Here is a 12,710-nt window from a genome sequence, read left to right as displayed (position 1 = left end):
TTTCGTATTATCAAAAATGATTTGGAACGGGAAAAAGAAGAACAATTAGAGAAAGAAAGAAAAAGAAAAGAAGATGTTATTCAAAAGGATGTTCTTGGTGTTCTTGGTAAAGTTCAATATGTTTTCCATGTTTCTGAATAAAAAGTGACTCCAAAAACTTCTTGTTGAGGGGGAGTCAAGTGGTTCAAGTTTTTAAGAAGTGTTACATTTCGAATTTGGTACTTCTGAAGACGAATCTCAAAGAAATTCTTCTGAAATCATGAAAGTGAAGAAGTTTTTTCTGTTGGAACTCAAACCGATGATTTTTAATATTTTGATGATGTTTTTGAAGGAAAGGTTCCTTACAAAAAGCCAATAATTCAAGATTTTCAAATTTACGAAACTCCAAAAGTTTATGTACCAAAGGCTTGTGATATTCAGACTTTAAAATGTAATGAAGATGTTTAGATCTGAAAATCATGTTTGAAGCCTCATAATCTAAAAAGAAATAAAAAGAAGAATAAAATGAAGAAGGTTTGGATGCCCAAAGTACAAGTTCCTCGAGTTTGTGAAAAAGTTCAGAAATTTAAAGTCAAGCATATTCAAAGAAACTTCAATTCTCATTTTTCTTCAGATATTGATGTTAGAAGTTGGAGGAAAGAGAAAAAAGTATTTGGTTGGTTTAATGAAAATTTTTTTCCAACTAAAAAGCAGATATTGTTTTCAAAAGATGATCACTTTTCGTCAAAGAATTGGGTGTGCAAAAAGTCTTCATCAATCTTGAATCTTAAATATGTACCAAAGGTTTCATAAAAGAACAAAAGGGGGGGGGGGGGGGGGGACAAAAGCTGATGAAAATACAGTAAAAATTGTGAAATTTAGAAGGATGAAATCAATTTTTATTGATTTTTGATAGTTGGAAATGACAAAAAGCTGAAAAAGTTGAAAAAGTCTGTGAAAAGTGACCTTTTTTTGCAAAAAATGGGTTGGCATTTGACAATTCTGCAAAAAGGGATGCAAGCTATCACCTTTTCTAAAATAAGGTGCTAATTTGGAAATTTTGGGTTTATTGGGGTCAGATTCGGAATTTATTGAAACTTTGGTCAAAACTTATTAATTTCGGAATTTGGGTACAATCTATCAGATTCATTGAAGTTTAAGGGTAATTCTCGGAAATATAATCAATTGATCAAAGTTTTTTCCCTACAATTAGTGAACTCAGAAAACGAACCCAAAATCGGAATCGAAAGCATCGAATTCGATATTTACTGTTCATCCTCCGAGCATTTGGAACGATTCAGACTTGGTATGAATCGGATTCGGGACTTCCACACTCTCGGAATCGGAATTTTTAAACTTGGAATTTTGTCAATCCAAATGCGAACTCGTAATCAAAATTCTTCTTTCGGAATTTCCAAGCATTCGCAATCGGAATTTGATTTCAAAGTTAATTTCGGAATTTAATCTTCCAATCAAAAGCGAATCAGACCAGACATCTCAAAACCAAAATCATTATTGCACGATAAATCATAATCAGAACATCAGGCGGATCAACAGGTTTCGGAATTGATGACCATCTCTATCGGAAATTAGAAATTAAATAACTAATCGGAACCTCTAAGGTATTCAAAATTTAAAAAACGGATTCACAATTTCTTGAAATCAAAAACCGGTTCAATTTTGACTTTTTTTTAAGACAAAACGCGTGTTCTTCCGATTATAATGAAGAAGATGACATTTTTCCACATTTTGTCCCCAGATTTTTAAAACATCATAGTTTCTTCCCCAGATCGAAAATTCTTTACAACTTCTTGGGATTTTATCAACTTTTACCCTTCTTACCAAAATATTTTCATTTCTAATCTTTTTCTTTGGTCATATTCTTTTTAATCTCTTCTTAATCATTGCTTCTTATTCTATTCTTTTTGTCTAAATTTATAAACTCGAAAAATACAAAATTAATTTTTGTTATTTTTCCGGTTTTAATTTTGCGATTTGCAAATACTCTAAAAGAATTTATTTCATCAAATCTGATGGGTTATGAAGATCTATTTTGGCAAACTCGCTCCTTATGACAGTGCAGGTTTTACGACTTACTCAATGAGATAACGAATATTGTTGGTGATTCTTCTTAAATTTCTAGATTCTCTCCATGTTATTGTTGAAGATTCAAGGAGGAGTGATGATTATTCAAGGGGGAGTTTGCATTTGGAATATTATATTTGTTTCTCTCGCTTTGAAGACGCATGTGCTGATGAGTCTCGCAATTTAGGGGGAGAAACGCCAAGAGGATCGAAAATCATGATTTTCATCGATTTCAACATCTAGGGGGGATTGTTGAGTATTTGAGATATTGAATCTGATTTGGCATCTTTGGTTATTTAGGGAAGCCTTTTTAGGGTTTTATATTTCTGGTAAATATTTTATGTTCCCTGTAAATAATCATTAAGTTAGCTTTTGATGTAAGTTTTTTCCTGATTAGGGTTTTCTTTATACGTTCATATCAAAATCAATATACACAAAACCTTTGACAGATTACTTGCATATTATGGTGATTGATTAATGATTGTTCTTCAGATTCCACATTCATAGATTCCGCATTCATAATTTCCTCATTACTATCAACAAGTGTCTCAAAATCTGACAATCAACAGAGACACATGGCCAATTTTAAGGCTCACGACGTGGTACATAGGTGTTCGTGTTGTGATATTAGGCTAACCCTATTCTCGTGTTTATCTCCCTATTTAAGTGAAGTAGCAGGCTAGGGTTTGCATACCCTCAACCTCAATTGCGTCCTTCTTGCCTAAAACATTCTTAGCCTTCATTTGTGACCTTAAAGAGCTCATTTGGTGGTTTTTGGCTCTTTGAAGAAGAAGAAGAAGAATATGTGGATGCATGCTTTTTGCAATCAAGTTCCCACCTCATCATCTTGTAATGCATGCTAGTTCTAACATTTATGCTTTCCTTTTCACAGATAGGTTGGGTAGCATACACGAGATCCATAAAGTTAGCAACTTTATGGGTCATTGAGGCATTTTCTTTTAGTATGAGTTCATATATGAAGTCTGGTGTTGGTTTTCGACTCCAAGCATGAGTCTTGATCATATTATCTTCTTATTGGCCTAGTTATTTTCCAAGTCATGAATTGGACATGAAAGACTTAAACACCACAATATCTTTGGTCTTTAGGGTTACGGAAGACCCTCTGGAAAGTCTTAAGGATTAGATTAAGGGATTAAAACCTTAATGTTCAAAGCTGTCGAGAAAGGATCTTACGATGTAAGAAATAGCATGTCACATCGTGAGATGTGGTGTCCACGACTATTTTATCCTTTTCCAATCACGATGTGACCTATGGGTGGTCATCACGTGACCAATGGCTAAAGTTGACCATGGTTGACTTTTTGTCCATGGTTGACTTTATAGGTCAAACTAGGGTATTAAGGATGTAGGCTGATAGGGTATGATTGTACAGGTATTAGCTATCTTATTGTTTCTATTTACCCTGTATGTGAGAGTTGTATTTCTAGATGTTATTCACAAGGTGAGTCTTTCCACTACTTATATATGTGTGGTAGTATATATGTGACCAGCTGGGTCTTTATTGGTTATTGTTGTTTATGTGATTTGAATTGTTGATAACTTGGGATTTCTGAGAATCCCTAGGGTTGCTAATAACCCCTTAGACGTGTTATTAGTCTACACGGTGTGTTGTTAACCCACTGAGATTACTGATAATCCCAAGGGTTGTTGATATCCCAGAGTTGTTTATTACGTTGCGATGTTTGGATGTTTTGGGAGGGAATAACTAAGCTTAATGCTTAAAGTTATGGATTATATTTGTTTTAGGTACCATGGATGATCGCGAGAAGGCGAAGGTGTGACTGTATACTCGGTTTGCAGATTTTTCTATGATTTCCACATTTTGATACTCTGATTTGGGATGACTGTATTGATACACCTGGAATTTATTTTTTTGGTTTTATGATACTTAGGGGTTTTTGTTAAAATGAAAATGAAAAATTCGTTGAAATTTTGGGTTGTTACAAGTAAATTCAATAATAAAAGCTAATTCAATTCTACTACGACTTACCTAATCATGCAAACAACACAATCTTGGTTATTTAAGATGTGTTCTATCTAAGTTGGTACTGAAAACTACTAGCAAGCTATAGTAATTTCTCTTTTACCTAGTTAATTAACTAGAACAAACTCTTTAGTTAATCAAAACTTTTTACTAACCTAATTAAACATGCTCTTTTACCTAGTGTAAAAATATGAAATTTCAGTTTATATCGTAAATAAATCCCAAGATGGAACCAATCTAATACTTTTACTTATTATCAATTTATCAAAATAATAAAGAATTCTAAAAGCTGATTAACTAGATGGATTTAATCCTAAATTAGGTTATCATACTAAAAATAACGAAAATCAAACATTTATTAAGTGCAAAACTAAAATAACTAGATATAATCACTAAATAAAAACCAAGTCTAATGATAGATTACGTAACATGTACTAATCTTGCAGAACTGAAATCTTGGGTTCTAGCTATACATGGAAAATGATAAAAAGAAAATCAAACAACTAAATATTACTAAAATAATTGAAAGAAACGAACCATAATCTTCAAATCTTTAGAAATTGTTGGAAACGGCGAAAAAGCGCCAAAAATTGCTTGAAAAGGGCTTCTTTCCGTCTGTCGTCATCTAGGGTTCAAATAAGAGGACACCTGGTATTTATATAGCATACTTGGCATCAAATAAGGATTATGGAAAGAAGCACAACCCGTGCTACGTAAGCACATTCTGTGTTTAGAGGCAGGTGGAATCTATGTGCAGTTAAATGAAGTACCTTGCGAAAAAAAAAAAAAAACTTTTTTTAGAAGCATGCCCATGAAGCGCGTCTTGTGCTTGGGTATCCATTCCGTGCTCTTCATACGCAAAGTAATAATCCTGTAAATGTTGAAAAATCAGAAAAAATGTCATCAGGGAGTAAGCACAGCTCATGCTTGAGCTATACAACTAAAAATATCCAAAATAATGCATTGGTTTGGATCATGAGGCAAGCACAGCCCATACTTGGGAAGCACGCATGTATTTTAGGACCAAATTTTTAAAAGGCCTAAAAAATCAAAAATACTATCGTTAAGTTTTGTAAGTGGAGAACAGACCATGTTTAGTGAGGTATGGCTCATGCTTGGTCTTTTTTTAGGATTTTGGCTCAAGATGAGCTCCAGTCATGCTCCAAAGAATTCCAAGCATGCTCTAGTGAATTCCAAATGACCACTCCGTTCGAAATATCTAAAAATAGACATGACAACATGAATAGTAGGAGAATTTTGACGAAATGCCTAAGCTGAACATTATTTAAACTAATGCATATGAAAAAGCATAAAATATGATACAAAATACTAATAAAAACTAATACAAAAGAAGCATAAAATGGCATTTAACAGTTGTCAAAGTTGTTTATATTTTCATTAAGCTCAATAATTGTAAACAGTTAGAAGTTTATTGCTATGTTGAAAAAAAATGTTTCTTTATGTAACCATGAAGTCATCAAAAAGTGGAGTCCAATGTAAAATCTTTTACAAGTTTTGTATGGCTTTCAAAGAATTCTTCGAAATCAATTTGATTTTGTTTTGTATATAGTTTTTGTAAAAACTTTTTGTTTTTGTAGCTCTTATTTTTGTAAATATTTACATTGAGTCCATGTACATTTTATGTTGCTTTTTAGAATAAAAAAAAAGAACTAGACCAATCGATTTTAGATATGTCACAATTATATTAGATCTTTCACATAGGAATGATATTCGTTAGATTGCTTACATATTGTTGGCTTGGTTAGTATCGATAGTTGATTTATAGCCAACAATTGTGTTATATGGTTATATTTTGTATGTTTTGTGTTTGTATATAGTTTTGTGTGTGTTAGGTTCATTTAATATGCATCTTTCGACATATTTTAATCAGTATTTTCTTATAAAAAGCCAACTTTCTTCCTTATATTGCTCTAACTTGTGTATTTCTCATTATGTTCACAGAATGTCCCATACTACTCACTTTTGTTATGATTTTCAACGAAAATTAGAGTGGGATGAGAATACGTCACTTTGAGGATACGTTATATGAAGCATCGGACCTTAATTGGAGTTGGAAACTGAAGATTGATGATGATGAATGATTAGAAGCGGTTTTAATTGAAGAATTTCAATCAATATGCAAAAAAAGATAAAACACAATTATGCTTCCTCAAAAAATAAGATCATGTTGATGCTTCGAGGTTTTTTTGGATGTGAATATGCTTCTAAAGTTTTATAGAAAAAAACAATCGTTATTTCCCATTTACATCATCATGTGTCTCCTTTGAAGTCAGAAGATGACCTAAAAATAACAACGTACTTCATTAAACTGGTTTTAGATGTGTATTGAAGAAAAATACGATCGTGTTTTACAAGAACATGATCGTGGAATTGGCCAATAGATTTTTCTACATATAAAAAGCACCTGATAACCTTTTGGTCTCCCTAACTTGGTTTCATATGGCTCTATGGCGAATTTCTAAAGATTTTGAGTGAAGAACGAAGATCCGAAGAAAACGATTTAGTTTTGTATTTCTATTTAGTAAAAGTTAATCACCTAGTACTTATTTTTATCATTTGTAATTAGATTTTCTCAATGTCAGGCTAAAAATCCTACATTTCAGTTTCACATCGACTCAACTTTTCATGCAAGTAATCATTAGACTTGATTTTTTATTGTGATCATGTCTAGTTTGATCAATTTTATGTTTATATGAATGTTTGATTTTAATTCAGTTTTTGTTTTCCACTTGAATTGATATTAGATCATTATAGTTTACTGATTGTTATGATCTATAATTGTCTTAAATAATAGGTAATAAGTAACTACGCTTCCGAGCCTATGCGATGTATTGAAATTTACTGGGAATTTTACACTGTTATTAATGTTGCTTCTCTAGATTAATTAAGAGCTTGTTTGATTATTAATAAAAATTAACGTTTAATTCAAAAAGCATGTTTTAATTAAATAATTTGGTAAAAGAATATTATTAGAGTTTGTTAATGATTTTCAATACCAGTTTAGAAAATGCACAGTTCAAACAATTAAGTTGAGAGTTATTTGCACGAATAGGAGAATCACCGTATAATTGAAATTGCTTTTAATCATTTGAAGTTTCAAAGTTATTAGTTACTTTTTTTAATTTCTAGTATAATAATTATTTTAATCATCAAAACACCTCTATTTAATTTACTGTCAGACTAGTGCATGCCTTACGCAAGAAGGCATAGACGTTAGGATGTGTCCTTGTGGATTTGACCATGTTTTTATTTACTACTTCTTAGTGCAATTGAGTATTATTTTCTATACATATTTATTATTTTTTAGGCTCTTGCGATGGCTTAACACTCGTCGTGGTTTATTATACTTTCTCCCATTATGGAATGTTGGAAGTTGACTCAAGGCTCGAAAGATGAAATGAAGATTGATCAATTGCAGTTGTTGAAGAGTATGGAGAGAAGAACATAGAAAAATGGGTATACCTTTACCGAAGCCAAAGTGTTATCCACCTTAAATAAATGAGTGTAGATATTTATAGGAGGGAGTTCATACATCTTGTGAAATGAGTTCACACATGAGTGGATGAGTTCTTCAGTGAGCCTACCCTATAGATTGAGATACATCCGTTTTATCCTTAAGAGTTAATAGTAGGTGTCATGGTAACATAAATCTATGTGCTCTGTACTTCATGCTTGATGAATATTTTTGCCTTATGTGTTATTTTACCTTGTTTTGGAATGCAGTGTTATTGTTGTGCACATGAGATATATGTTGACAACTTTCTAATCATAATTATGTTGTCGTGTTGAATAACTTAAGGCATTCTTTCTTTTAATTTGTGTTTGCATAATTATTTTTTCCTTTATTTCTATTCTCTCTCAAATTCATTTGAATTTTTTTTCTTGATGACATGAAAAGGTTCAAGCCTGGAGAGATTTTTTAGATGTATAAAATGCACCTTTTGCATACTTATTTCATGTTTATTTCAAAAATTACATATCCTTTTGGTGTAATTTTACATGCATTTTATATTTTTGGCACAATATCAAGGATCCATGTACTTCTCATGTTTTTTGTGGATGTTTCAATACCATTTGAAAGTTGTAACATTATTATGATGCTTAAAGGAGACTCTCTACAAAGTTTCGGGATTTTAGGAGCAAGATTGAAGAAATTGAGATTTTAGAAGATGGGGTGTTCTCAGAATAAAACATAGGGGTGGAATGGTTACACATGTCATTCCACATTCGTGTAATGAAGAGGTTAGCAACCCAAGAGTTAATTTAGTGCCCGTGTTTTCTTAAGGCAAAATCAATCTATAGGCATTTTCCAGAAACTCTCAAATTTTGGCAATGCATTATGGAATGAAAACTAATCATAGCAACATACTTTGCTCATTCCATGCTCTTGTTTTCACAAGGCCAATTATTCCAAAGCATGGAATGAGATTTTGACAGTTTTATAGTTTCCTACCTTCCATTAAAAGAAAGAATATTTATCATTTTAGAAGAAACTTCAAACAGAGACAAGATAGGGGTGATTTTTTAAAAACATTATCATTAATTTTCACTCTGGAAACATTTAATCTTTGAAATTATATGTTTTTTTTAACATTTGTACTTCGTACACTCGTGTTCGAAGTTATTCATGTGATACTAAATTTCCTTTCATTTCTGATTCCTGAATTCTAAAATACTTGTTTGGATTTTTGTGTGATATTAATCTATGTTTATGTGTTAGTCCTTGATTTGATCTTTGTAATATTTTGATTTACACTCTTTTCACTTGATCAATGAAATTATGATTCAAATCATTCTTATTAATCAAATTATGAAATTCGTAAACTTTTTTTGATTTGGAATTAGTGACAAAATTTTAATTGGTTTCAAATGAATCAAAATAAGTGTAGTTAAAGAGTAAATACTTTTACATTTACCAAGAGTATTGAACATTATTGGTAATAATTACATGAAGCTTAAAGTCTTTTAGGAATTTAGTTTAAGAACCTGTTTAGATTTGATTAACTAGATGAAGTTTTACTTAAAGATCATATTTTAAGTAAAATATATTTTGCAATTTTAAGATATTGGACATATTAATACTTAAATTACCAATCTAGATTAAACATGAATTGATATCACATCTTATTCTTAAACCATGATTAAAAATTACTTATAATCACATGATTTTCTTTTTTCATTAATACTATTTACTTTTTGATACATATAAACAATTAAATTATGATCATAAATTATTAATAATCATATGTTTTTTGTTTTAGCAAGATCATTGTTATTTTTAGATGAACATAAAAACTTAAAACGTCACAATAAAAGATTTATAGTTTTTAGTTTTGTTTTATTTACTAAATGATTAATAAACAATGTCCTTTGAACACATAAAATAATTTGTGTAACCAAATGTATTTGTTTTTAACCATATCATATTCATGTGACCAATTTAATTCTATGATTTAGACAAATAAATAATTATTCCAAAGAGATCATATATGTATCTATCATCTTATATAAAAACAATCATAAATGTATTTCCAAAATCAAACAAATATCATGGTAGTTGGTCACATTTGGTCATACCTTTCGACCTTGGCCAGTAAATGTCATTTTTTTTTTATCTTAATTAAATCGTGGCTAAAAGTTTTGAAATGCTCATGTAAATCGATAAAAAGTGTCGCTTAAACTAGGTTAAAACTATATTAGCAACGTTTAGCCAATGAAATAATCGACGTGTGGCACAGTTGTTTCAACCAAAATGTAAATATATGTCATTTTTGTACTAATATTTGAGTTTGCTTTGGGATAAAGTTTGCAAGTGATTGGTATATATCGAAGTGTGTCGCTTTTAGATTTTGGCATATTTATGAACGTTGTTGTGAAAGTCGCCTGTCTTGATCATTTAACTTAGGAATGAAGTCGTAGCTAGAATACCTCTTAATGAAGCTTAATTCTATCATGATATTTTGTACTCCTTATTTAGATCTGTATGGCTTCTTCATCTTATAATCCCTTCATTTTGTCGGTAGTTCCTTACTCATTTAAGAAAGTCGTTATAACATATAACTTATGTTATAATATAATGCGATAAAAGCATGATGTTTCCTCAATTGGCATTGCTAAGGAACTTGCAAAATATAACATGGAATTGCCAAGATATCACTTTAAATGCCAACCAGAAAGGACATGAATGAAAACCGCTTAAACTATATAAAAAGGTAAAAAGAACCGCTTATATTATTTATTAAAGTATATAGGTATAAGCTATATCTTTAGCTCATTTATATATTTTTATATTGAATTTTGAATTATAACCTTTTTAATTCATAAATGAATACGGTCAACATCCAATCCAATGCAAATTTTAAAAATATTGTGGAAAAAGTAGATATTTTGAAATGAATATAGAACCCGAATAACTTTGAAATAAATGTTGAATGTCTTGAAAGAGAGGAGAAGGATACTAATCCCTCGTCTCTATCTCATTCTCTATCTCTCTCTAGGTCAGGAAACCCAAATGTAGCTACTCTGCTACGTACCACGTGAAGTGCTACCATTTTTCTTCTTTTCTCTCTCATCACTCACATATGGTCCAAGTGATAAAACAATGCATCTGTACAAAAGCATCGAGTGCTTCTTCACAACCTTTCTGTCCAACTTTTTCTTCTTCACCTTCATCACGACCACTACCATCCCATCTCTTCCACCACCCTTGTGCGATTACAGCATCACTATCACTTAACATGTCTACTATTCTTGAAGTTCTTCATCCAAAAACATAACTGATTCACATCTAGTCATTGCTAAATATAGCATACACTAGTAGCCTCCCCAACTCCCGGCAGGGATATGGAGCATGTGGGTTCTTCTAGAAAACATGAGTATCTTATGTTTGATCCAAATAAGGTTGATGGTCATGAGATTCCTAATTCATGTCATCAAGAAGAGCCTCCTTTGTTTTTGGAATTCCCTTCACCTTTCTTTGATGATATCGATACTATTCCAATACTCGCAAACAACCATACCCACCAACACCAACGCAGCTCCCCAAACAAATGCTTCAAAATCACTGAACCTACGCCTTCTGAATCGAAACGTCTAAAGAAAAGAAATGTTGGTAAGAAAGATAGACACAGCAAGATACATACAGCGCAAGGTCTTAGAGACAGGAGAATGAGGTTGTCACTTCATATTGCCCGAAAGTTCTTTGATCTCCAAGACTTGTTAGGATTTGACAAAGCCAGTAAGACCATTGAATGGCTTTTTTGCAAGTCCAATAAAGCTATCAAAGAAGTCGCTGACAACTTTGATTCAAAACATTCCAACCAAAGCATGACTGAAGTTATCGACAGAATCGATTGGCGTGAGTGTGAAATGGGTTTCAGCAACGAGATCAAAGTTGCTACCAACAAACCGAAGAACTATCAAGAGATGGAGATCAAGAACAAGGAAAGGAAGCGAATTCAAAATAATACTTCTTCTAAGGATACGAGGGATCAAGCGAGAGCAAGAGCAAGGCAGAGAACAAGAGAGAGACTGATGATCAAGGAACTTGAGAAATCAAAGTTTTTGTTTGAACGAAACCCTAATGACGAAATTCACAAATTAGGGTTAGGGTACATGGTAAGCTCTGATAATCAAAATATAGATAAACTAGGGTACACGTCTACTGCATCTGAACCCATCCAACAACACTCATTGAATCCCTCCGATTTTTCCAGTACGAATCACTTGCTTCGAGAACTCCAATTGGCCAATATTAATGTTGATATATTAAAAAGTTATTCAGGGAGCATTGTGAGCGCACCTGCTTATTGTAACACATTGATGAACTACAACCCTCCTGCAGGTTGGTTAAATTCCAGCTTCGGATTCACAGGAGTTCCTGGAGAATACGATGCTGACAACATTATAGAGTCCTACAACCAAGCAATTGTGTCAAGAACTGATTCTTTGACAGGTGATCATATTAATTATGAACAAAACCCTAGCTCATTTTTTATCTCAACCACCAACAATTTCCACCATTTCCAAACTCAAAACCAAGGCAAGTAAGCAAATTCCCCTGGAATAGCAAGATCACAATGCTCACCCAACGATCCTTCATCTGGGTTTCTTAGTTTTGTGTTTGATTTAACTCATTTGGGATTCTTTAGTCCAAATCTATCGACCAATATTTGTCAAAACAGATCAACCATGTATCAGTATAGTTAATTTATTGTGTTTGTGTGTGGAATATAATACAAAATGGATTGTATTTAAGTCGTCTTGTATTCGCATGTCGTTTTTTTTTTTCCATATATATTTTAAACATCATCAATTGTAGACCTGTCTCAATTTTATAAGTAGTGCTTTAGTACTCTATATTGAAATGTATGGTAACTATTTCCGGTCATAATTTTCTTTGTTGTTTGTTACTTCTAAGACATTAGAATTTTAATGATTTATAAGTAGAAAAAAAAAATTGGTACAACAAATGTTAAAAAGTGTATATATCAGATACACATGCAAATGTACCAGCAGAAATAGACCATTGCACATGATATGTTGAGTGATGTGATCATCATCAAGCACAATACATCATTACTTATGTCCCAAAAGGGTGAATTGACCTCAATCAATATAT

At 31.9% G+C, this 12,710-nt stretch overlaps 1 protein-coding gene across 1 annotated transcript; it reads left to right on the top strand.

The window, feature by feature from the left end:
• The first annotated feature begins 10,535 nt into the window (after window positions 1-10,535).
• On the top strand, window positions 10,536-12,346 carry LOC145013179 (uncharacterized). The gene has a single exon (XM_078971984.1). It carries the CDS (start codon window positions 10,934-10,936, stop codon window positions 12,137-12,139), a length of 1,206 nt encoding a protein of 401 aa, XP_078828110.1. The 5' UTR covers window positions 10,536-10,933; the 3' UTR covers window positions 12,140-12,346.
• The last annotated feature ends 364 nt before the right edge of the window (window positions 12,347-12,710 follow it).

The sequence above is a fragment of the Lactuca saligna genome, chromosome 8 (genome assembly GCF_052625555.1).
Source record: "Lactuca saligna cultivar CGN05327 chromosome 8, ASM5262555v1, whole genome shotgun sequence".
Lineage (NCBI taxonomy): Eukaryota > Viridiplantae > Streptophyta > Magnoliopsida > Asterales > Asteraceae > Lactuca > Lactuca saligna.
Note: the sequence above shows the minus strand (reverse complement) of the source record. Positions and strands in the feature narration are given on the sequence as shown.

Bases quoted from the DNA above. Each gene is read 5' to 3' on its own strand.
- LOC145013179 (XM_078971984.1), top strand. From the start codon at position 10,934: ATGGAGCATGTGGGTTCTTCTAGAAAACATGAGTATCTTATGTTTGAT.